The sequence below is a fragment of the Ursus americanus genome, chromosome 2 (assembly GCF_024610735.1).
Source record: "Ursus americanus isolate L20-20 chromosome 2, mUrsAme1.1.p, whole genome shotgun sequence".
Classification (NCBI taxonomy): Eukaryota; Metazoa; Chordata; class Mammalia; order Carnivora; family Ursidae; genus Ursus; species Ursus americanus.
The window spans coordinates 22,731,931-22,755,163 of record NC_142128.1 but is presented as its reverse complement, the minus strand read 5'-3'; the positions used below and the strand labels follow the sequence as shown (position 1 = coordinate 22,755,163).

Here is a 23,233-nt window from a genome sequence, read left to right as displayed (position 1 = left end):
AGGAAACACTAATGAAATTTTCTGGGTTGGCCCATGTAGTCATTCTCAAGCAGTAGTGATTTTGCCTCCCATGGGATGGGCGTTTGGCAATGTCTGGGACGTTCTGGGTTGTCACGACTGGGGGAGGTGCTCCTGGCAGCTGATGGGTAGAGGCTAGGGTTGCTGCTAAACATTCTATAATGTATCAGACAGATCCCTTAACAAAGGATTCTCTGGCCCCAAATGTCAGCAATGCTGAGGCTGAGAAACCTTATAATTTAGTTGCTATCTAGATCAGATTATCTTTTCTCTAAACACACCCAGTCCGGTTTAGTTGGACAGGATGGTCCTATTTCTTTTATGAAAATGAATCTCAGACACACTGGGTAGACTAAAGAGAAGCTTCTGTGAAAGAAACTTTTATAATAAAACAACACGCATCTAGAATAGGAACCCGAATCAGCTGGAAGCGCTCAGAAACCCCAGGCTTCCCATTTATCCAGAAGTTGTGAGGTGGTAAATGAAATGTGAAGTACTTGGCCACATGCCTGGTACAAGGTAGGTGTTTAGTGTTGTCCTTTGTTGCTTGCTTGTGATGATGCAATTTTGTGGTGAGTGGGTAGGTTTAACCACTGTTTGCAGAGGTGTGTTTAAGCAAGGCCTTTCAGGGACACCTGGCTGGCTTAGTCAGTGGAGCATATGACTCTTGATCTCGGGATCATGAGTTCAAGCCCCACATTGGGTGTAGAGATTTCTTCAATAAATAAAGTAAAATAATAAAATAACTTAAGAAAAGCAAGACCTTTCAAAAACCTTGGAGTTTTAGAAATTGACAGAAACCCAGTGACAGCTATCTCTGTGGCTGTCCTTATATCCTCTAGGATTTTGCTAGAAACTCCAAATTCTGTCTGTTACACTGCCCGATTTTTTTTTAAAAGATTTATTTATTTGTTTTGAGAGAGAGTTTATGTGAGCAGGGGGAGGGGCGGAGGGAGAGGGAGAGAAAGAGAGAGAAGCGGACTCCGTGCTGAACATGGAGCCCAACCAGTGCCCCATCTCAGGACCCTGAGATCATGACCCGAGCCAAAATCAAGAGTCAGACCCTTAACTCACTGAGCCACCCGGGCACCCCTGGGCTGCCATGATTTTAACAGTGATTGATTTGACAAACATTTATTGTTCATTGTGTCTGTGCCAGGCACTAAAGTCATTGTCCCTACCTTTATGAAACTTTGTCTCCCTGGGAAGATAGACACTGTACATACAATTATGTATAGTTATTCAATTCAGTGGTCATAAATGTTGCTGAGGAGATATATGGGATATAGGAAAGGGTATTCGAATGGGGGAGGACCCTACCTAGTCTGCAAGTTCAAGGCAAACATACTCGAAATATTTAGGCTTAGGTCGAATTAACCAGGTGAGGAGAAAGTGCGTTGGGGTGATGGGAAATGTAAGGGACAGAGCAAACACCATGTGGGACAGCCATGAGAAAGGAGCCTTCCAGAAAAAGAGAGGAGTACAGTGTTGTGACATAGCGAATGGCCAGGGGTTATGGGTGGCAGACAGCGTTATGAGGTAAGGCTGTGGACACAGAATGGACAAATCGCGGAGGGCTGGGCAAGCCATATTGAGCATTTTGGGTATTAGCTTCAGACTTACGTGAAGCAGGGTTGTGATGTGATTAGATTTGCATTTAAAAATTTGCATTTTTAAAGAGGTTTGCCAGGTCACTTAAATTTTCAAACCACATTTAATTTCTGGAAGATAAAAATGCCATCTACATTTAAATGTGTATGTTAAAAAAAACCTTTATTGAGATATAATTCACATACCATAAAATTCATCCTTTTAAAGTGCACAATTCAGTGGTGTTTAGTAAGGTGTCTTCACAGAGTTGTGCTGCCATCACCAGTCTAATTTCAGAACATTTTCATCACTCCAGAAAGAAATCCTGTATCCATTAGTAGACACTCTCTCTTGCCAACTACAATCTGCTTCCTATCTCTGGATCTACCTATTGGACACTTCATGAAAGTGAAATCGTATCATTTGTGGCCCTTTTTTTTTTCTTTTTTTTTTTTAAGATTTTATTTATTTATTTGACAGAGAGACAGCCAGCGAGAGAGGGAACACAGCAGGGGAGTGGGAGAGGAGGAAGCAGGCTCCCAGTGGAGGAGCCCGATGTGGGAATCTATCCCGGAACGCCGGGATCACGCCCTGAGCTGAAGGCAGATGCTTAACGACTGCTACCCAGGCGCCCCATTTGTGGCCCTCTTTGACTGGCTTCTTTCTCTTTCCCTTAGCATAATGTTCTCAGAGTTCGTCCATGTTGTCACATGAATCAGTACTTCACTGCTTTTTATGGTTGAATAATCTGTTTTCTGTTGTATGGCCCAGTCATATCTTGTTTATCCATCAGTTGATGGGCATTTCGGTTGTTTCCACTTTTTGGTGATTACGAATAATGCTGCTGTTGGAGTTGACATTCGTATCCTGCAGGTGGTCAGGAGGAACATGGATTTCAACCTTTATCCTTAAAGAGGAAGGCTTTACTCCTTTTTATTCTGTAGCATATTCTGTTCAGTAAGCAGTTTCTTTTTTTTTTTTCCCAAGGTTTTATTTATCTGAGAGAGATAGAGCGAGATAGCAAGAGAGAGCGGGAGCAGGGAGGAGGGAGAAGCGGGCCCCTGCGGAACAGGGAGCCCGATGCAGGGCTCAATCCCAGGACCCTGGGATCATGACGTGAGCCGAAAGCGGATGCTTAGCTGATTGAGCCACCCGGGCGCCCTAGCAGTTTCTTTTCTGAAACACTTGTGTGGCTATAAAGGTTCGACCACATGTGTTAATGTCAATGAATTGAGTGAAATGCTGTTAAGAACTTGAGTTTTCCTCTTGGCACTTGAAAGCAATATTTGCAGTTAATGATGCCAAGCCTTGCTTAGTTCTGGAAGTCAGAGTCCATTGTTGTTCCAGTTGTCCATTTACAAGTGGATGCCAAGGAATTCTTAGCTCCTCTGTTTCACTTGAATGACTTCTTGTCCACGTTAATAGAATGTACCTGATTGCCTACTACCAAGGTGATGGCTTTCATCTTGATTAGTCATTTCAGAGAATAAAAAATAAATAAAAGTCAGAGTGGCCTCAGTATTACAGAGTTCAGAATGTGCACCAGAAGGTCGTGAGTATAATAAAAAATGGTTTATGACCTGCACTGGGGCATAACTTCAGGCACAATGAATATTAAGCGTTAGTTAATGATTAAGCAAGAACATTTTCAGACGAAGGAGCAAAAGAGTAGGCAGTAGATATAAGAAGTTTCACAGCTTATCACATAGAGTGGAAAAAATGAAAATGGTTTTCAAGTCCAAGCAGTTTTGGTAACAGTGTTTAAATGGTGAATTAACACAAATCAATCAACAGTTGGGAGATTTGGTATCTGGTTTGGGTATAGGGTTTGTAAAAAGATGAGTTAATCTTTGCAGTTTTAATGTGCCATTTGCTTGTTTGTATTAGTTTCTAACTGGTTTGTTTCAGTGTTAGTGTCAGGAATGTTACCCAAGATTTCATTCAAAATTTAGCAAGCTTCGGATGACTGTTTTGAAATTGGTCCACCAGTTGTGTAAGCAGTATGGGACACCTGCTGATAAATGGTCATATTTGTGAAGGGGAAGCAAATTACTTTTGGCCAATAGACTGTTTATTGGGAAAAATGGATTTTTTTCTTAGCAAATAACGGATTAAGAATAACTGGTCAACCCTATAGTTTCATCATTGTAATTAATGGCCTACCCTTATTTATCAGGCGATGTTAGAGGAATCTCATTGCTGTTATTATAGGATTCTTCTGTGTGTCTGGTACTATATTGAGGATTTGCCTGCATTATCTTGTTTAATCCTCTCAATACCCTACTAGGATAGATAGATACCAGTGACATCTCTAGTCTACATATGAATGAATGGAGGCTCAGAGATTAAGTGACTTGTCTGAGCTTACACAGGAATGGCAGAGCCAGGACTTGATTGTGGAGCTGACTCTAAAGCTGGCCTCCCCTACAGTCTACCTCCCCCCTTCCCTGGTACACTAACTCTAAATGAAAATGGAAAACATTTATTGTGGAAGATTAAATTTCATCCACGGTTGAGGTTCTTGAATTTTGTTCTCAAAAATGTATTCTGGTTAGAGCCTGTTCCTAGATATCTGGTTCTCCAGCATGTTACCACTTTGTCTTCTGGTTGATGGCAGTGTGACCTTAAGTAACTTCTTAATCTTTCTCAAGCGCATATTCCCCCTGTCTGTGAGAATGTTATATGGCCTGGTAAAGGACACCTCCTTATTTCTAAAGGCCTCTGTATACCCTACAAGAAGAAAGGCAGATTAATCTGGTCACTAGAGTGTTAACTTCGGCTGCTTACTTTGCCATTGATTTGTTTGGTGGTTTTGAATTAAATCACTGCATTATATGACTGTTTCCTTATCTAAAAACAAAGTTAGAAATGCTATTTTTGCCTTCTGATGTTGATCTTCAGTGAAGGAGAGGCCAGCGGAGCTTTCCCAGATCTTAGGGTACTGGGGGTATAGTGACTGAAATATTGGGCCAGGACTCAGAACCCCTGGACTATGGCCTGGCTCTGCCACCTACTAACCTACTAAAGCTGCCTGACTCAGAAACCTCTTCAACTTTCCCACCACCCCCCATCCCCTTATGACAATTACATGAGAAATTAGTGTATTTTACACTGTATAGGTCATCTGAGTATAAGAGATGATTATCCTCAAGTGCCAAGTGCCGTGAGCTTATAGTATTTGGAGATACTAGATTTGATTTTGTCTTCTGGCTTTTGTTTTTGGACTTCTTGGATGACACTTTAGTTGTGTGTTTTCACTTTTTCTTCTTTTTTAGTGGTATGTGTGCAACAGAGAGAAATTATGCGAATCACTCCAGGCTGTCTTTGTTCAGAGCTACCTTGACCAAGGAACACAGATCTTCCTAAACAACAGCATTGAGAAATCGGGCTGGCTATTTATCCAATTGTATCACTCTTTCGTGTCATCTGTTTTTAGCCTGTTTATGTCTAGAACATCTATCAATGGGTAAGTGAATCTTCTGTATTTTTCCTTCTTCCTTAAGTTTATAAAAAGAAAATGAAAGAGAAAAGTTATTTTGTTGAAAGTGTTGACTGCCTCAGCTACAACACTTCTCCTAGTCAGAATCCTTGGCAGTGGGGCCGGTGTCTTCAGCCTTCTGCAGATATGCTTTTTAAATTCACCACAACTTGATAAAGAACCTTGGTAGTCTGTATTTCTGCGGTGGGAGTGCTTCTTGGAGCAGTGCTTCCCAGCTTCGATGTGTGTTAAGACCCTACCTGGAGATCTGGTTAAAATACAGATTGTGAGTCAGTAGGTCTGGGGCCAAACTCCTAAGTGATACCCATAATGCTGCTAGTTCCCTATGATAGAGAGTGGCAAGAACTAAGTCCTTAACGTAAGCTGAAGAGGAGAATCTTTGCCTTAAGCACACTTTCCACGAGGGAATTTTTTTGGGGGATTTAATTAACGCAGCAATGTGTGATGGCTTATTTCGAGTGAAGGGTCCAAAATCTGTTCTTACATAAGGTCTAGGCTCACCAGAATCCTTTAAGCTTACTGTGGAAGTACCTATCTCCAGAGTGGTTCTCTCATATAAATCCATGGAAAAAGCTTTAGGAATATTTTTTATCTTTTCTTGGCCACATTTCAAACATCCCCAAGGCCCAAGAATCTACAATGCCAAGGAGAAAATCAGTAGGGCTCAGTGTTTACGAAGCCTTGTTGGACCACTGGTTAGGCCCACTTTTTTCCCCTCTTGAGGTTTGGAGCCAGCTTCTCCTGAATGTCTGGATCCCCAGTCTATCATCTGGTCCTTTAGTATGTTTTTAGGCACCATGAGCCATTTCTCAAGATTTCTTACTTGATTTTCTTCATTGTTTATATGAAATTGCCTTAAGTTTGCCTCAGCAAACAGTTGTTATTTTTGTATCAGTAGTTGAGTTTATACAACTTGGTCTGACATTTTGTTTCTAAAATTGGCTACACCGAATTTCTGTTCTATACTATATTATTTTTATTTGGAAAGCAGACAAGTCATTGTAGCAGTAATTCTTACCCTTTATGGAGTCCTTTACCTCTTTAAAAATGATGAAAGGTAGGAATCCTCTCTTCAAATAGTATTTGCATTCAACATTTCACATACAAGTTTGGGAGATTTCAAACTCTGAACCACCTCTCACCTTCACTCCTACCCCTGCCCGCATCTTCTGCTCCATTGGATCCTGGTTGAAATTCCCTGATTTGGAATTTCACAGTTTGGTTAGAGAGGCAATACATTTAATCAATCCCTTTGGATTCCCTTGTCTATGGCTCTCACCTTTCACTTTCCCAAAACGTGTCCTATCCTGTGTCCTGTCTCACCTGAAAGCTTGATTTTCAGCCTGTTGGTACTTTCCATCCATGATAGATTATTACCATGAATGGCTGTCTCTTTCTGAAATAATTACAGGCATACCTCATTTTATTGCATTTCTCTTAATTGCACTTCACAGATACTGCTTTTTTTTTTTAATTTAATTGGAACTCTGGGATAACCATGCATCACACAAGTCTATCAGTGCCATTTTTCCAGTAGCATTTGCTCACTTTGCATCTGTGTGTCATATTTTGGTGGATTCTCACAATATTCAAACTTTTTCATTACTATATTATGATAATCTCTTATCAGTGATTATGGCTTGGTGAAAACTCAGCTGATGGTTAGCTTTTTTTTTTTTTTAGCAATAAAGTATATTTTAACTAAGGTATGTACATTTTTTTTAGACATAATGCTGTTGCACACTTTATAGACCATAGTATTGTGTAAACATAACTTTTATATGCACTGGAAAACCAAACAATTCATTTGGCTCTGTTTTTTGTGGTATTTGCTTTATTGTAGAGGTCTGGAACTGGACTTGCAGTATCTCTGAGGTATCCCGTACTGCCCATACTGTGTGGTACCTTCTTGAATTAAGAAGATACTTCTCAGACTTCCTTTATATCAGCAAGGGGAAGGCGAAGTCAGAAGAGACTTGATAGCTGTTTTCAGAGTTTATATTATAAGGAAAATATTTATAAGGAGACACACCTCCTCTATAGATTCTATATCTAGAGAGAACTTAGATTGTGGCCAGAGAACCTAGGATGGTTATTAAACACTAACCCTCCCCCCCCCCCCCCCGCCCATGGACACACTAACTTTGGAAATTAAAGACAAATTAGGGAGCCGTACCTCTCCATGGTATGTGTTTGCTGGAAACTTTGTATTGAGCTAGGTCCGTGTCTTGGTATTTTAGGTGGGATACTTTTTTATTGTGTGGGCCTGACCCACGTATATCAGGAAGTCTAGCTTTTCTGGCCTCCGTCGCTAATTGACAGCATTCCCAAGCCATTGGGACTATCTCAGACTCTCCCACCTACTCCCACCTACTACCCCAGACTCTCCCACCTACTTCCACTGCCCCCTAGAAGGCAAAGCTGGTCCTGGTTGAGAAACACTGGGCTTGAATTTTGATTTGACAGGTTTAATCTTTTTGTGGAGCCTCTGTTGCTCGTGATCTTTGGAAACAGGACAGTGCTCCTCTCTGTGGTGCCTTTGAATGTTGATAAGTCAGATGACCTCCTGAGCTCTGACCTCAGATGACCTCTAGCTCTAGAGTTTTAGGATTCTCACGTCAGGGTTCCTTACTTCCCAAGAAGTTGGCTAGGGAAGCATGCTATTTTACAACTAGGAAAGTTTGAGCCAAATAACTGTTTTTGCAAGTTACTTTTGATCCTGTGGCAAGTCAGCACTGACTCTGGGGAACATGCATCCCCCAAGCCACGCTGCCTGTACCCTCTTCCTGCTCTGACTCTGGCCCCTGTGTGAAATTTTGTAAAGCTCTTCCAGTAAGTTCAGTCCCTTTTCTCAGATTTGCTTTCTGCAGCCTATTGTTCCACTAGAAGATAAAAACAACTGTCTTGGAGGAAATCACTTTTCTCTGTAAGGTATAGCATGGTGTTTAGCAATCTCTGATGTCCATGCTCCCCATACCCCCTAGTTTTTAGCATTTCTGTGGGGCAGAAGATTTACTGTAAACATACTATTGGATATGGTTAAACTCTCCTAAGGCCTTAATGGGAAAAGGGGAGAGAGGGAGTTTGTTATATGAACTTTGCAATTTGAATTCTTTCCTAAAACTGGTCTTACCAGGAGCACCAGGTTGCATGCATCTTTCCAGTCACCATGTGACATGTACCTATGATTATTTCCAGGAAGTAACAGTACTGTACAGGTTTCCTTGCCATTTCCTAGACCCATGGTTTTCAAACTATGTTCCAGGGTCTGAAGAGGAAGTGCCTCAGGAGCTGCTTCAGGCTTCGGGGAAAGGCCCTGATGTGGCAGCTTCTCCAAGGCTCTTAACCTCATTTCTGCAGCAGCTCTCCATTTACCATTCTGTGTCGTCTTTGAGCTCCACTTCATTTCAAGAAAAGGTTCTGCTGCTTAAAGGGAGTTGGAGAATCCCTGCCCTGGAAAGACTAGGATTTGAGAGCTAAAAAACCAGAGCTAAGTGGGGAGTGCATTCTGCTCCCCAGCATGATGCTTCCATGAGACCTGGTTTGAGCCACAGCTGCTGTTCCGAGAGTTCTCTCTGATCTCCACTTAACCCCTCTTCAGCTCTTTTTAAAAAGGCATTACTGTGGCTTTGAATGTTTTTTAGGATCTTTAGAAATAATAGGACCCAGACAATTGTATAATATATAAATCGATGGAAGTATGAATCTACTTTTTAAATGCAAATTAACTGATATCACAGGGACCACTCTTTTCCGTTTTTCTTTGGTGTCTTTTAAAAATCTATGATAGTGAAGCTATTTTTTTCTCACCCATTGTTTAGTTTCATAACAGCTCTTTTTTTCCTATTTGATTTTTCTACTTAGTGTTATTGGCTAATGCTACAGTCTGATTCTGTTGGCCTGTAACAGAAAACATTACTCCATCCACTGCTCCTTTCTAGTTTGACATAAATTCTTCACATTCACCTTATAATTTCTTACTTATTCTTCTTCCCTTCCCTTCCCCTCTCATTCGTCCTGTTTCCTTTCCACCTTTTACTGCTCCCCCTTCTCCACTCTTTATGGAGTATTATTTGTAATCTCAGAGCCGAACGATACCTGGAGGTATTTTCTTATTTTACTAACTTTGCTTTTAACCCTATAAGCATATAAAAGGTAATGTATAATTTAATCATATAATCACATAAAATAAACATTTTGTAGGTTCAGGAGGCTATTGGGGCTGAATTACTGTGGTTGCTCTGAATGTATGTGGGGGTGCTTAATTTGCATGGATTCTTCCATTTTTGTCCTCTTTTTCCAGGTTGCTAGGAAGAGGCTCAATGTTTGTGTTTTCACCAGATCAGTTTCAGAGACTGCTAAAAATTAATCCAGACTGGAAAACCCATAGACTTCTTGATTTAGGTGCTGGAGATGGCGAAGTCACAAAAATCATGAGCCCTCATTTTGAAGAAATTTATGCCACTGAGCTGTCTGAAACTATGATATGGCAGCTTCAGAAGAAGAAATACAGGTATAATTTTTAGACATGGTTTGGGGTACATTTCTTGGTTTTAGATTATTTCTTCTTATTTAGTATATGTGCTGCCAAATCGAGCACTTGAGGAGTATATTATTTAAAGGATATGAATCAGAAACAATTTTCCGTGATTAGAAAATTTTTAAAACTTTCCATATTACAGGAGGATAGAAACTGAGAGAGAAATTACCTTTCCTTGTTAGTATTATTTTGGACTAGAGGAGTTTTCACTATGGAAGGAGAAGGGCAGGTGAGGGACAACTTGGTAAAGGGAGATCAGATGTAAAGACTTTTCCCTGATTGGAATCTGACATTCTTAAAGCTTGGATTTTGTTTCTGTTTTTGTTTTTCAGTGAAAAAAATTTTTTTGCTGTGGTAAACTGCATAACATCGAATTTTCCATTTTAACCATTTTTAAGAGTACAGTTAGTGGTATTAAGTACATTTACGTTGTGTAACCATCACCACCATCCATCTCTAGAACCTTTTTGTTTTTCCCACTGAAACTCTGTACCCATTAAACACTTATTCCCCAAGCCACCCCCCCCCCGGCCCGTGGCAACTACCATTCTGTGTTGTGTCTCTATGAATTGGACTACTCTGGGAACCTGAAATAGGAATTATACATTATTTGTCCTCTTGTGACTGGTGTATTTCACGAAACATAATGTCTTCAAGGTTCATCCATGTTGTGGCATGTATCAGAATCTCCTTCCTTTTTAAGGCTGGATGATACTCCATTGTATGGATATACCACACTTGGCTTATCCATTCATCTGTCAATGGACACTTGGGTGTCTTCCACCTCTTAGCTATTGCGCATAACTTCTGTGAACATGAATGTTCAAATAACTGTTCGAGTTGCGGCTTTCACTTTTGTGGGTGTATACTCAGAAGTGAAATTACTGGATTATATGGTAAGACTGTGTTTAATTATTTTAGGAATTGTCATACCATTTCCATAGCAGCTGCACCATTTTATGTCCCACCAGCAGTGCACAAGGTTTCCAGTTTCTCTGCATCCTCGCCAATACTTGTTCTTTCTTTCTTTATTTATTTATTTATGATAATAGCCATCCTAATGGGCATGAAGTGTCAAATCTTGGTTTTAAGACCATCTCCTGCTTGAAAGACTTAGGAAGCAGGTGTTCTTTTTCAGTATGGATTCTACTGAATGGGAGAAGAAGGTGTTGGGTACAGAATGCAGGAGGTGAGAATAGGGCCTGCCTCCTCTCATATTTTGGAAGTCAGGCTAAGCCTTACAAAAAAGGGAGAAAAGAATTATGCACTCTCTTTCCTATCCTCCTAAGTTTCTGCTCATACATGCTAACCCTAGAGACAGAGCATTGGTGTAGCTCTTGGAGCAGGACTGAATTGAACATTGGCAAATATGGAAATTCTTAGCTTGGAGAACAGAAGACCAAGTAGGAAGGGGGTGGAAGGGAAGGTTACAATCAACAAATATAATGGGGTTTTATATGGAAAGAGGAGTAAGTGTTGTCTTCGGTATCATCATGCACAGCCAGCTCTCAGAAGTTGAGGTAGAATTTAGGGACATTCACCTTCCTAACAGCTTGAGCATCCAAGTCCTTGCCACTCTCCATGTTTAAATAGCTGTTAGGGATGCTATTATAGGAGACTTCTATCTGCATGAGGTTGAACACCATGATTTGTAAGATGCCCCTTAGCTCTAGCAGTCTGTCTCAGGTTAGATCCTGGAAGGCCTGTGTCATAATAACTGAAGTATTTCTTCACTTAGAAATTAATGCATCATTTTAAAACTTGGAATGTTTTGGCCTTTGTTTTAACAGTGACTTAAATCATGCTAAATTCCTAATCTGATGCACTCCTTCCACTTAAAAAAATGTTTTGAAAGTGCGTATGGGGAGGAAGGTGTTTGAAACGTCTTCATTCCCCTCCTACTCACTTCAATTATCACACATCGTTCCTACCGTGCCTGACTTTAATCCATTATCTGGAGACTTGGAATCTTTCTTGAAAAGAAAATATTGTAGTTAAGAATTCTGCTTCTCAGGGCGCCTGGGTGGCTCAGTCAGTTAAGCGTCTGCCTTTGGCTCAGGTCCTGATCCCAGGGTCCTGGCTCAGCGGGGAGCCTGCTTCTCCCTCTTCCGCTGCCGCTCCCCCTGCTTGTGCTCTCTCACTCACTCCCTCTCACTCTGTCTCAAATAAATAAAATATTTTTTTAAAAAAAGAGTTGTTTCTCATGTTAACATCCTCTTTATTTTCTCTTTTTAATGAAAAGATATTGGAGACTGAAGTGCAGACTGCTGTTCACTCTCAGCCCATCACCCTGACACCAGACCATCAGGCTCTTTCTCACCTTAGCTGGGGAGAGCGGGTTCATTGACCTGAATAGCGCACTAGGAGAGTTTTCAGGTTGTCATTTTTACTCCACCAGTGACTTGCAGTGTGATTTGGCAGGTGACTTCTTCCACTGTTCTCATGAGGAAATCTTTTTTTTTTTTTTTTTAAGATTTATTTATTTATTTATTTGACAGAGATAGAGACAGTCATCGAGAGAGGGAACACAAGCAGGGGGAGTGGGAGAGGAAGAAGCAGGCTCATAGCGGAGGAGCCTGATGTGGGGATTGATCCCAGAACGCTGGGATCACGCCCTGAGCCGAAGGCAGACGCCCAACCACTGTGCCACCCAGGCGCCCCTCTCATGAGGAAATCTTAACCATGTGTCTTATTCCTGGGTTAATATGCAGCTTGAGTGGAGCCAGTACATTTGTCTTCGTTGGTGGAACTGAGTTTACAAATGACAAATCACCAAACAGAAGTAAAGATGAAGTTGGGCTTCTAAACGTGTAGCTGTAACTGTCCCCTGTGTTAAAGCCCTAATTTTCTGTTAGCAGCATGTCTTTCTTTCTTTCAAGATCTGCAGGTAATTCAGAGATGGATTTAGTGAGATTATTCTAGATTAAAACATGATCATAATGCTTGGCTTCTGCTTCCTTATAGATGGGCCCAAGACTTTTTTTTGTTTTAAAGATTTTATTTATTTATTTGACAGAGACAGACAGCCAGCGAGAGAGAGAACACGAGCGGGGGGAGTGGGAGAGGAAGAAGCTGGCTCCCAGCGGAGTAGCCTGATGTGGGACTAGATCCCGGCATGCCAGGATCACGCCCTGAGCTGAAGGCAGACACTTAACGACTCGCCACTCAGGCGCCCCGTTTTGTATTTTTTTTTAAATCAAGTATATGATTTATTTGTTTTTGCAGTTTATGAATTTAAATAGGCTCTTTGACTAAGGTATTAATTTACAAATAGTCCTTTTTAATGGTTCATCTCGGTTTTTAAAATGGGAATTGATAGTATTTGTATCCTGAAAGTAGGAGCTTTATAGTTTGAATGAGCTAAATCTGTTTTCTAAAATCATCATTGAAGTTACAAGTTCAGTACAATAAAGTGAGTTTGGAGCCCTAATGCCCTACTTAATTCAAGCAACAAAGGAATCTGACTAGTCCCTTGAAGTTGGTTAGAGTGTTGTTTTGGAGGAGGCTTTAGTTATCTAAAAAAAAAAAAATCTAGACTGAAAAGAAGATGCAGCTGAGTGGTTTGTGCTCCTTTTATTCTACTGTTCGAAAATGCTCTCAAATATCACTATGCTAATGAGTTTTCTAAAACATCCCTCATTATACTTTTAGCATTTGCTAAGATAACTCTATGGTATCTACTCGGCATTATCAGAGACTTGTTTACCAAAGATCCTTTCTTCTGTTTCCTTTTTTCCCCCTGCCTCTATCATAACATGCCTCACCTGCCACATTCTGATTGTCGTAACCAAGCAGGAGTAAGTAATTTACAGAATTGCCTTAATGGCGTGGCTAACAAAGACTCTTGATAAGAGAATTCCTTCTCTCAGTGGATAAAACATTGTAAAGGACTTAGAAATGTTCTGAGAGAGAGAGAGGGAGGGAGAGAGAATGAGAGACTGAGAGTGGTGTGTTAACTTGCTTTTCTCTTACGGTTTTAATAGGGTGTCCTGTGCTTTATCGTTTTCTATATAGTTATTCAGATAATGAAGATTCTAGAGTATGGAATGGCATCTGTCTCCTGGGAACAGAGATATGCTCAAAAGGCCATAGGTTGTAAATGGAAAGTATCTTACACCACCCCCAGCCATTCTTAAAAATAGGAGGGACCCCAGGAATAGAAAACATGAATATATGATGTATTTTATTATTAAATTCCAATGGATGTAGAAAGTAGGATTTTTTGTTCATTTGATGTTCAAGAATTTGATGGCCTGGGGCGCCTGGGTGGCACAGCGGTTAAGCGTCTGCCTTTGGCTCAGGGCGTGATCCCAGCGTTCTGGGATCGAGCCCCACATCAGGCTCTTCTGCTATGAGCCTGTTTCTTCCTCTCCCACTCCCCCTGCTTGTGTTCCCTCTCTCGCTGGCTGTCTCTATCTCTGTCGAATAAATAAATAAAATCTTTTTAAAAAAATTTTTTTGATGGCCTGTTTCAAAAGACTTATTTATCCATTTTAGAAAGGGGGGGGCGCCTGGGTGGCTCAGTCGTTAAGTGTCTGCCCTCGGCTCAGGTCATGATCCCAGCGTTCAGGATCGAGCCCCGCATCGGGCTCCCTGCTCAGTAGAAAGCCTGCTTCTCTCTCTCCCACTCCCCCTGCTTGTGTTCCCTCTCTCTCTGTCAAATAAATAAATAAAATCTTAAAAAAAAAAAAAAAAGAAGAAGAAGAAGTGGGGGTGCAGAGGGAGAGAATCCTTCAAGCAGAACCCTCTACCCTGTGGCTGAGCACAGAGCCTGATGTGCGGCTCGATCCTGTGACCCACAGGATCACGACTTATGTGATCATGACTCATGAGATCGCGACCAGAGCCAAAACCAAGAGTTTGATGCTCGACTGACTGAGCCGCCCGGGCACCCTGACTAACCCTGATTTCTAAGCTTAGAATTACTAACTCACAGTTCCCTGGATCTCAGCAACTAGTTGAGTTACTAAAAGAAAAGGTGACTTCTTGTATTTTGCTTAAAGTTTAAAAGAGGTAGTTTTAAATGAATAATATGTTTTTAGGTAAAAAAAATTTGATGGCCTATTTAGAACCATTTTTATCACTTTATTTTATTATTATTATTTTTAAAGATTTTATTTATTTATGTGACAGAGAGACAGCCAGCAAGAGAAGGAACACGGCAGGGGAGTGGGAGAGGAAGAAGCAGGCTCCCAGCAGAGGAGCCCGATGTGGGACTCGATCCCGAAACGCCGGGATCACGCCCTGAGCCGAAGGCAGACGCTTAACGACTGCGCTACCCAGGCGCCCCCATTTTTATCACTTTATATCTTCATATGTATTAAACACAATTAGTTCTTATAAAGGAAGTATACGTTTTTAGTTTTGGAAATAGGTGAAATGCTAAATTTAAAGAAATAGGGTTGCTGTTTTTCTTTGCCTGGCCATTTTATTACCGCAAATATAAATTATAAATGAAAGGTCTTGCATTTACTTTGATTTAGAAGATAGAAGTTAGAGCCTATACTGGCATCTCAGTTATTCTTAAAAATGTCTTTAAGGGGGTTTGTATCAATCAAGTTTTTTCTGATGTTTTCAGAGTGCTTGGTATAAACGAATGGCAGAATACAGGGTTCCAGTATGATGTCATCAGCTGCTTGAATTTGCTGGATCGCTGTGATCAGCCCCTGACTTTGTTAAAAGATATCAGAAGTGTCTTGGAGCCAACTAGAGGCAGGGTCATCCTCGCCCTGGTTTTACCCTTTCACCCCTATGTGGAAAACGGTAAGTGTGGTCAGGTCGCCTCTTACCCAGCATAGATGTTTATTGGTGTTTGTGATTTCTGTTTTCTTAGAATAGCCTGGAATTTAAAGGAATATGGTTAACTCATGGAAAATATCACCTTGGTTAATGCTCATCTTAATGCGGATATTATAGAACTCTGGTACTCCCTTTACAGTGGTAATAGTGAATACTCAGGTGGGTCTGCCTGCTTGAAACTGAAAACCTGAAACGTGTCCATATTTTCTGCTCCTAAATGGAGCCTAAACCATTTATTAGCTTATAAGCTGAGTCAAAAAATAAGTGATGCCTTTTAATTTACCTACATTTATTGCCGAATGTCATCGTTGATTTGTACTTTACATGTCTTGTTCCAGACTCTCAAAATGATAAATGCTGTTATAGGTTTTACCCTTCTGAAGACCATTTGTGTTCCAGCATGTATCATTTCTTTGTGTGACATTTGGTTTTTTGATTGCATAGTCTTGCTCTTCAACAATACTGAATGAAGAGTATATTAAAAGAAATGGTTTGATTTCATAGGACTTCGTATTTACTGTGACCCGGTTGTAGTCACATTAACTCATGGTTTTAGCTAACACAGTTTGCATTTCAGGTCATACTGAAAGTTATGACTTTAAGCCTCTCCTTTGCAGTTTCATAAGTTCACGTGCAGTAATATAAAAATTATTTATTATGTAAGTAATACATGTTAATATTTAAAAATCTTTAGTTTTCCCATTTTACTGCCCAGTTCAGCCTTGGATTCAAAAACTCCAAGAGCTTGCAGACATTCTTAAGAAATCCATTACTATTTCACAAGTGTTGTAGTTATCAAATATCTGTGAAAATCTGTCGTAGGGAATAATGCTCATGTTTGCTTATCACCGTGGAAATCCAGTTAAATCCTTGCCACTCGCTTACTTCTTCATTTCTTTTTGTCCTTATTTTTTTCCCCTCAGGTCATAGTCCCTTCAGATTGAATGCTTGCTTTAACATTTACCAAATGGTTTTAGATTTATGTTGATGATGGGGGAAATGGAGAATTCCTTACACATGAGAGGGTGGGAAAGAGTGCAGGTAGACCTGATAGTCCTTCCCCCATCGAACTTCTCCATTTTTACATTCCTGGTGTAGAATCACTTGTCATGGTAAAGAAAACATTGCTTTAAGTGTGTGTGTGTGTGTGTGCGCGTGCGTGTGCACACGTGTACATGCAGTACAGTGAAAACCCTAGTAAATGTCCTTGATAACTCAGCAACCTGACCTTTTTTCAGTGCTGTTCCCTGTGTAATTAAGCCTCTGCTCATGTCTGCATTGCAATCACTAGTCATCAGGTTGTAAGGTCCCAGTTTCCTGTGTCCTGTTGGGCAACCACATGATAGAATTTTAGTGCTATTTCCTGGCATAGCAGGAGGTGGAAGAGCAGGGGAAGAAACATCAATCTAACTGTGAATTTTATTTCCTCGTGTTTCTCACACTGAAAATTGAGAGGAAATCCAACTGGACAAAGCCTGAAAACAAGCTCCTTGATTGTGGACACATAGTACAGAGTTGCCTGTTGAGTCCAAGGAGTCTGACATGTGACACATAGCAAACCTGAGACAAGAAGCGTTGTTGCTGTGGGTGACCTTTAGTGACCTATAAATTTTGCACATTGCTCCATGGCACTCTATTATTGCTTCCTTTCTCTAAGTCACTAATTAGATCCTGATGATTTCCATGTGACACGGTGTGAGGACTGTGAACTGCAAAGTGACCTTGCTGTGTGAGTTCATGAATACTGGGCTGTTTGAAGAATACAGGAGTGTGCTTTGCATACTTGGCTCAATCTGTTTTTTAACAAAAAGCAATTGTAGATGAAATGATTTTTTGTAGTTTTTTTATCTGTCTTTAAGTCAAACCACAGCAATTTTGTTACTGTGGAATTTGGAAAAAAAATGTAAAATGTGTCTTTCTAATTTCAATTTGAATTTATTTGGTTGACTGACCCAGTTTGGGTTAGAGGTCATTAAATGTTTAATTTTTTTAAAACTGTGATTTTTATTAAAAAATGCGATTCATGGTAAAAAGAGTTCAAGCAGCTAGCAAGAGGGCATACATGAAAATTTTCTCATCCCTTCCAGTTCACAGTCTTGTTCAGGTCTCTTGAATATTTTTCTTAAGATAATCAATGCAAATTCACTCTGTGTGCCTGTGACAAAATTGATTATATAATTAAATCCCATTGTAAATCCTTTGGTTGCCTTTTTCCACTTAAGTATATCTAGAAAATCATTCCTTACCAGCACATATGTACCTCCATCATCATCTGGATATAAGCAGTGGTATGCTGGAGCTAGTTTTACTGGCTCATGAGAGCTGATTATTGTCATGAAGTTAGTGAACTGGTCATTGAACATGACTGTTACTGAAACTGACTATCGTATAGTCAATGATGGGAGCACTTTCATCTTGGAAATTGGCAAACACTACAATAGCCTCTCCCCTCTCCAAGGTGGTTGGTAAACATTTACCAGCACACCACTGGATGTATAGCTTTATTGATGAAGCCCCTGTTTATGTACTCTTAGGTGCCAGCAGTTTGCTTTATAAATAATAGTGAAATGAACACTCTTAGGCAGGTCTTTGCACATGTGTAAATATGTATCAGGTTGCTTTCAGCTTTAAGAAACAGAAGGAGCGGGGAGGCTGGGTGGTGCGACTGACACTTGTTTCGACTCAGGTCCTAATCTCAGACTCTTGAGATCAAGCCCCGAGTTGGGCTGCACGCCCAGTGTGGAGTCTACTTAAGACTCTCCCCTCTCCCCCAACAAATAAATCTTAAAAAAGAAACAAGGAGCAACTAAAAGTTGCTTTTAAAAAAGAAGAGTTTATTTTAGGAAAGCAATTCTGTGGTTGGGTTAATTCTGTTATACAGCTGTTCTGTTGAAGTTCAGAGCTTGCTTTTCTTCATCTTCAGTGCATTGGCATTCCTCTTAGAATTACAAAATGGCTAATGTAGTGCCAAACGTCATGTGTAGGCATGACAAAATCTTGAAAAGAGGGAGGGCCACCCGGTTGGCTCAGTCAGTTAAGCATCTGACTCTTGATTTCCACTCGGGTCATGATCTCAAGGTTGGAGCCCCACATCGGGCTCTGCACTGCATGTGGAATCTGCTTAAGATTCTCTCTTTCCCTTTCCCTCTGCCCCCTGCCTTGACCCCTGGAAAAAAAGTCTTGAAAAGAGAGGACCATTTTCCCCCAAACATCATTTTTTTTTTTTTTTACTGAGGGAAACCTTCCCCAGAAATCTTCCCATCACTTTTGGGCTCATTGTCAAGGATAGGGGCACATGTTCCTGCCCAGCCAGCAACTGGTGAGGGGAATGGGCCAGTCATGATGCCCTCTCTGGGTCTGGAGGGAGTCCTCTGCCCTGAGCATATTTACACTGTTGGGCTGAGCTTGCAATGAAGGTGAAAGGGAATTGGTACTCTTATGCCACAGAATATCTTCAGTCATTTAAAAGTATTTACTGAGTGCCTAGATGCTGGAGATACAGAGAGTGGAAAACACAGATATCCTTGCCCTCATGGAGCTTAGTTTTAGTGAGGAAGACAGGAAACAAATGGCATGCTGTTGGTGATAAATGTTACAGAGAAAATAAACTATAAAAGCAAGAAAGGGGCGTCTGGAATTGGGGGTTGGGTTTGGGTGCTGTAATTTTATTTTTATTTTTTATTTATTTAGTTTTTGAAGATTTTATTTATTTGAGACAGAGCAAGTGAGAGTGAGAGAGAGAGAGCACAAGCTGGGGGGAGGGGCAGAGGGAGAGGGAGATGCAAACTCCTCACTGAGCAGGGAGCCCAACGACGGGCTCAATCCTAGGGCCCTGGGATCATGACTTGAGCTGCAGGCAGGCGCTTACCCGACTGAGCCACCCAGGCACCCCTGGGTGCTGTAATTTTACAGGGGACTCAGGAAAGGGCCTCACTGAGAGGCTGACATAGAAAAAAAACCTGAAGGAAGTTAGGTCTAAGGTTATCTGTGTGATCCATTTCTAGAGGTGGAACTGCTTGTGAAAGAGTTTTCCAGATAGCTAGCCTGGGATCTTAACCCCATTTATGGAATAATCTTTTCCCCAGTGCTTTGAAATGCTACCTTTATCAGAGACTGAAGTCCCGTATGGGTTTGGTTTTATTAAGATTGATCCTTCTGTGTGTGCCAGTACCAAACTCTTTTCATTACGGTAGCTTAGCATACCTTTTAATTCAGAGCACTAACCCCTGTCTAGCAGTTCCTTTGCAGATTTTTCTTGCTTTATATATTTAACAGATCAACTTTAGCACTAGTTTAGCATTAGTTAATTTATAGATTAATTTAGGGAACACTGAGTCTTCCTCACTAAGAATAGGGTCTGCCTTTCATTTTATTCAATTCTTTATGTTCTTTAGTAACATAAAGTTTTCTTCATGAAGGTCCTACACAATTTTTGTTGGATTTATTCTAATGGTGTGTTTGTGTGTGGAATATTGTTAAATAGAAAATGTTCTTCTATCATTTTTTTAACTTTTAAATTTTTCCCAGCTTTTGGGAAATTGACAAATAAAGATTATACGTATTTAAGGTGCACAGCATGATGATTAATATACATATACATAGTGAAGTTAGTGCTTCCATCACCTCACGTAGTTACCCTTTTTTGTGTGATAGCACTTAAGATCTGTTCTTTTAGCAAACTTCAGGTATACAGTTCAGTATTATTAACTGTCATCATCATGCTGTACATTAGATCCACAGAACTTACTCGTCACTGGAAGTTTGTGCCCTTTGACCAGTGTCTCCCTATTTTCCCCACCCTCCAGCCCCAGGCAACCACTGTTCTACTGTCTGGTTCTACGAGTTTGACTTGTTTAGATTCCACATAGAAGTGAGATCATGCAGTATTTATCTCTCTGTGTCTGGCTTGTTTCACTTCCCACAATATCCTCGTTTCATCTGTGTTGTTGCAAATGGCTCTTTCATCATATTTTAGGATGAATGGTAGGTGTACATACCCCAGCAACTGATTTTTTATGTATGTACTAATTTTGTAATCTTTCACATTTTTGAATTAGTGTCTCCAGTAGCTTCTCTATTGATTCTCTTGTGTTTCCTTGATACATCTACAAATGGTTTTGCTACTTACTTTTCATGTTTCGACTTTGTCTAAGTGAATTGGTAGTTAATTCCAGAAAATGTTTTTAAAAATGGTAGGCATTTGGGGCGCCTGGGTGGCACAGCGGTTAAGCGTCTGCCTTCGGCTCAGGGCATGATCCCGGCGTTATGGGATCGAGCCCCACATCAGGCTCTTCTGCTATGAGCCTGCTTCTTCCTCTCCCGCTCCCCCTGCTTGTGTTCCCTCTCTCTCTGGCTGTCTCTATTTCTGTCAAATAAATAAATAAAATCTTTAAAAAAAAATGGTAGGCATTTTTGTCTTGTTTTTTACTTTAATGAGAACATTTGTACTTTAAACATGATGCTGTCTTTTGGCTTGAGATTGCTGCTGTTTGGCTTGAAATACATATTCTTTTAAATCTTGTTTCATTAGGGGCTTAAAAAGTCAGGAATCACTGTTGAGTTTTGTTACCTGTATATTCAACATCTATGGAGATAGTCATTTTGTTTTTTCTCTTTTGACTTGTTAAATGATTTGTATGTGTATACTGTATATCCACCCTTGCACTTCTGCGCTTAGTCTTCTTGGAATGCATTGCTAGATTGTATTTACAAAAATTCTAAATAAATATATTAACAAAATATTGATGAATAACTGATTTATATCCGATCTTTTATTTATTTGGAAGATGTTATCTTTGTCATGTTTGGTATCAGTGTTCTGCTGGTTTTGTAAAAAAATAATTTGGAAGTTTTTCCTCCATGCTCTGGGCATGAATTTAAATTGCATGTGGCTCTCTGTTCTTGGATAGTTAGGTAGAATTTGCCTGTGAAACCAGCCAGGCCTGTGCCTGTTGAGAGGTAGCCTTTGACAATTTTCTTACTTTCTTCTGGGCTCATTGTTGTGGTTAAATTAGGCATATTTAGTCTTAAAACTCCCATAAGTCTAAATAGAAATAAACCAGACTCTGGTAGGACTGTTGTATGGAAAGAGCTTGGGCTTTGAAGGCTGGCCCTGTTTGAAACATGGGCCTCTCGTTAAGGTTAGTGTTTCATCTGTAAGAGTGGGGCTAATCTTACCTCAAAGTTCATCCTGAGTATTAAGGAATCTAATGTATAGGAGAGTGCCCTACCGTGTCTGTCCTGATCAGTGTTGTTATTTAATATGCATTAGAGGTAGGTCATCCCGTTCTGTTACTTTGTTTTTGTTTGTGGCTTTATTGATGCTGTTTGTTCACAGTCCTTCAGTTTGAAGTATCCGTCAGTGTCCTTCAGGTCTGTTTGAGACCTCACTCTTTTCACAGTAATCATCATAATTTGATGACTTCATTAGGCATCGCAACTTTGTCTAGAAGTGTGCACTCTCCATAGGTTTATATGACTTGACCCCACAGAGTCTTCACTCTATGCCTGTGAGCCAGGGGTGTCCGATTCACTCAGGTCTTATGTAGCAGAGAAAAAGAAATTACTTGTTCTGAAAATCCTGCTAACATCTTTCAGTATGTGGTTGAAGTGCTCTTGTCTAGAGGGTAGAGTGTGTAGACACTAGAACCACGTCTTTGTTGTTTCCCTCTTGTTGGGAGTTGTTTCAGGGTTATTCTCTTCTCATTGTCATGGGAAACTCAAATCTAAACAGAAAGGTATAGCTTAATTTTTTTCCAGTGAAAATTCTGGATGCTCAACTAGTAGGAAAATTAATACTGCCAGGGATTCAACAAACACTGCTTACAGTGAGGGCTGAGGGTCGATGGCTGGGGAGTGAAGTGTGCTTCCTATCTCAGTTGACATGCTGAAAAAATACTTTTCTATAGAAACGTGTTCATTTGTATTCATATAAAGACATTGGAGAGCCTCGTTTTTACCAGGCAATGCAGGCAGTGGGAATACAAAGATAATGAAAAACTTGCTTCTAGTCTTAAGATACTTATAGAATCATACAGAAGATAGATGTATGCAGACAATGGCAGGATAGTCTGATAAGAAATATGACAAAATACTATGGGTTTAGAGAAGGAAAGACCCATTAACTGCTAGGGGAGGTTATGGAAGGTTTCATGTAGTAGGTGACATTTGAGCTTCGTTTGTATCTGAGAAGCATTTTACCAGGCAGAGGGAATAGCAAATGTAAAGCATTAGAGTGTGAACAAGGTGGGAGTAGGGTTACACGAAAGAAAGGCCTTTGACTGGGTAATAGTCTAGCACCCAATAGATGTTGTTGGCTAGATGGATGAATAAAGGAATGAATATTAATATATACATCACTAACTGATATATATGACCTAAGAGAATGTAACTACTTTCCCAAAGGAAAGTATATCCCAATTTCAGCTTAAACAGCAATCTTGGAAACACAGTCCTGGTTGCATTGGGTAAGGTTTATTCTAAATCAAAATGAATTATCGTAGGGATTTTGTCTGCTAGTTAAGTTACACAAAGAACAGTGTATTTTCAGCCCTGGGAGCGCCAAAATGTAATGACTCCCAAAAATGAAAAGTAAATGATCTAATCTAACACTTTCTATTCACCTGGATAGTTAGTGCTTACCCCCCCCCTTTTTTTTTTGCTATCTAGCTTAGAAATTCATTTATTTCATCCAAACCATCAGTCTCAAATTAGGGCTATACACCCAGAAGAACACAAGACTGTTTATTTTGGGTTAGAGGAGGAAAACATTAACATTTCTGTTTCTA

General features: G+C 40.3%; 1 protein-coding gene across 3 annotated transcripts in view; it reads left to right on the top strand.

The window, feature by feature from the left end:
• The window catches only part of METTL9 (methyltransferase 9, His-X-His N1(pi)-histidine), a 46,013-nt gene that overhangs the window by 10,071 nt on the left and 12,709 nt on the right, over positions 1-23,233 (top strand). For all 3 annotated transcript variants that reach the window (XM_045776412.1, XM_045776411.2, XM_045776410.2), the window contains exons 2-4: positions 4,884-5,074; positions 9,411-9,620; positions 15,226-15,410. In XM_045776412.1, coding sequence (XP_045632368.1) covers positions 4,884-5,074; positions 9,411-9,620; positions 15,226-15,410 — 586 coding nt within the window. The remainder of the gene's footprint in view (positions 1-4,883; positions 5,075-9,410; positions 9,621-15,225; positions 15,411-23,233) is intronic.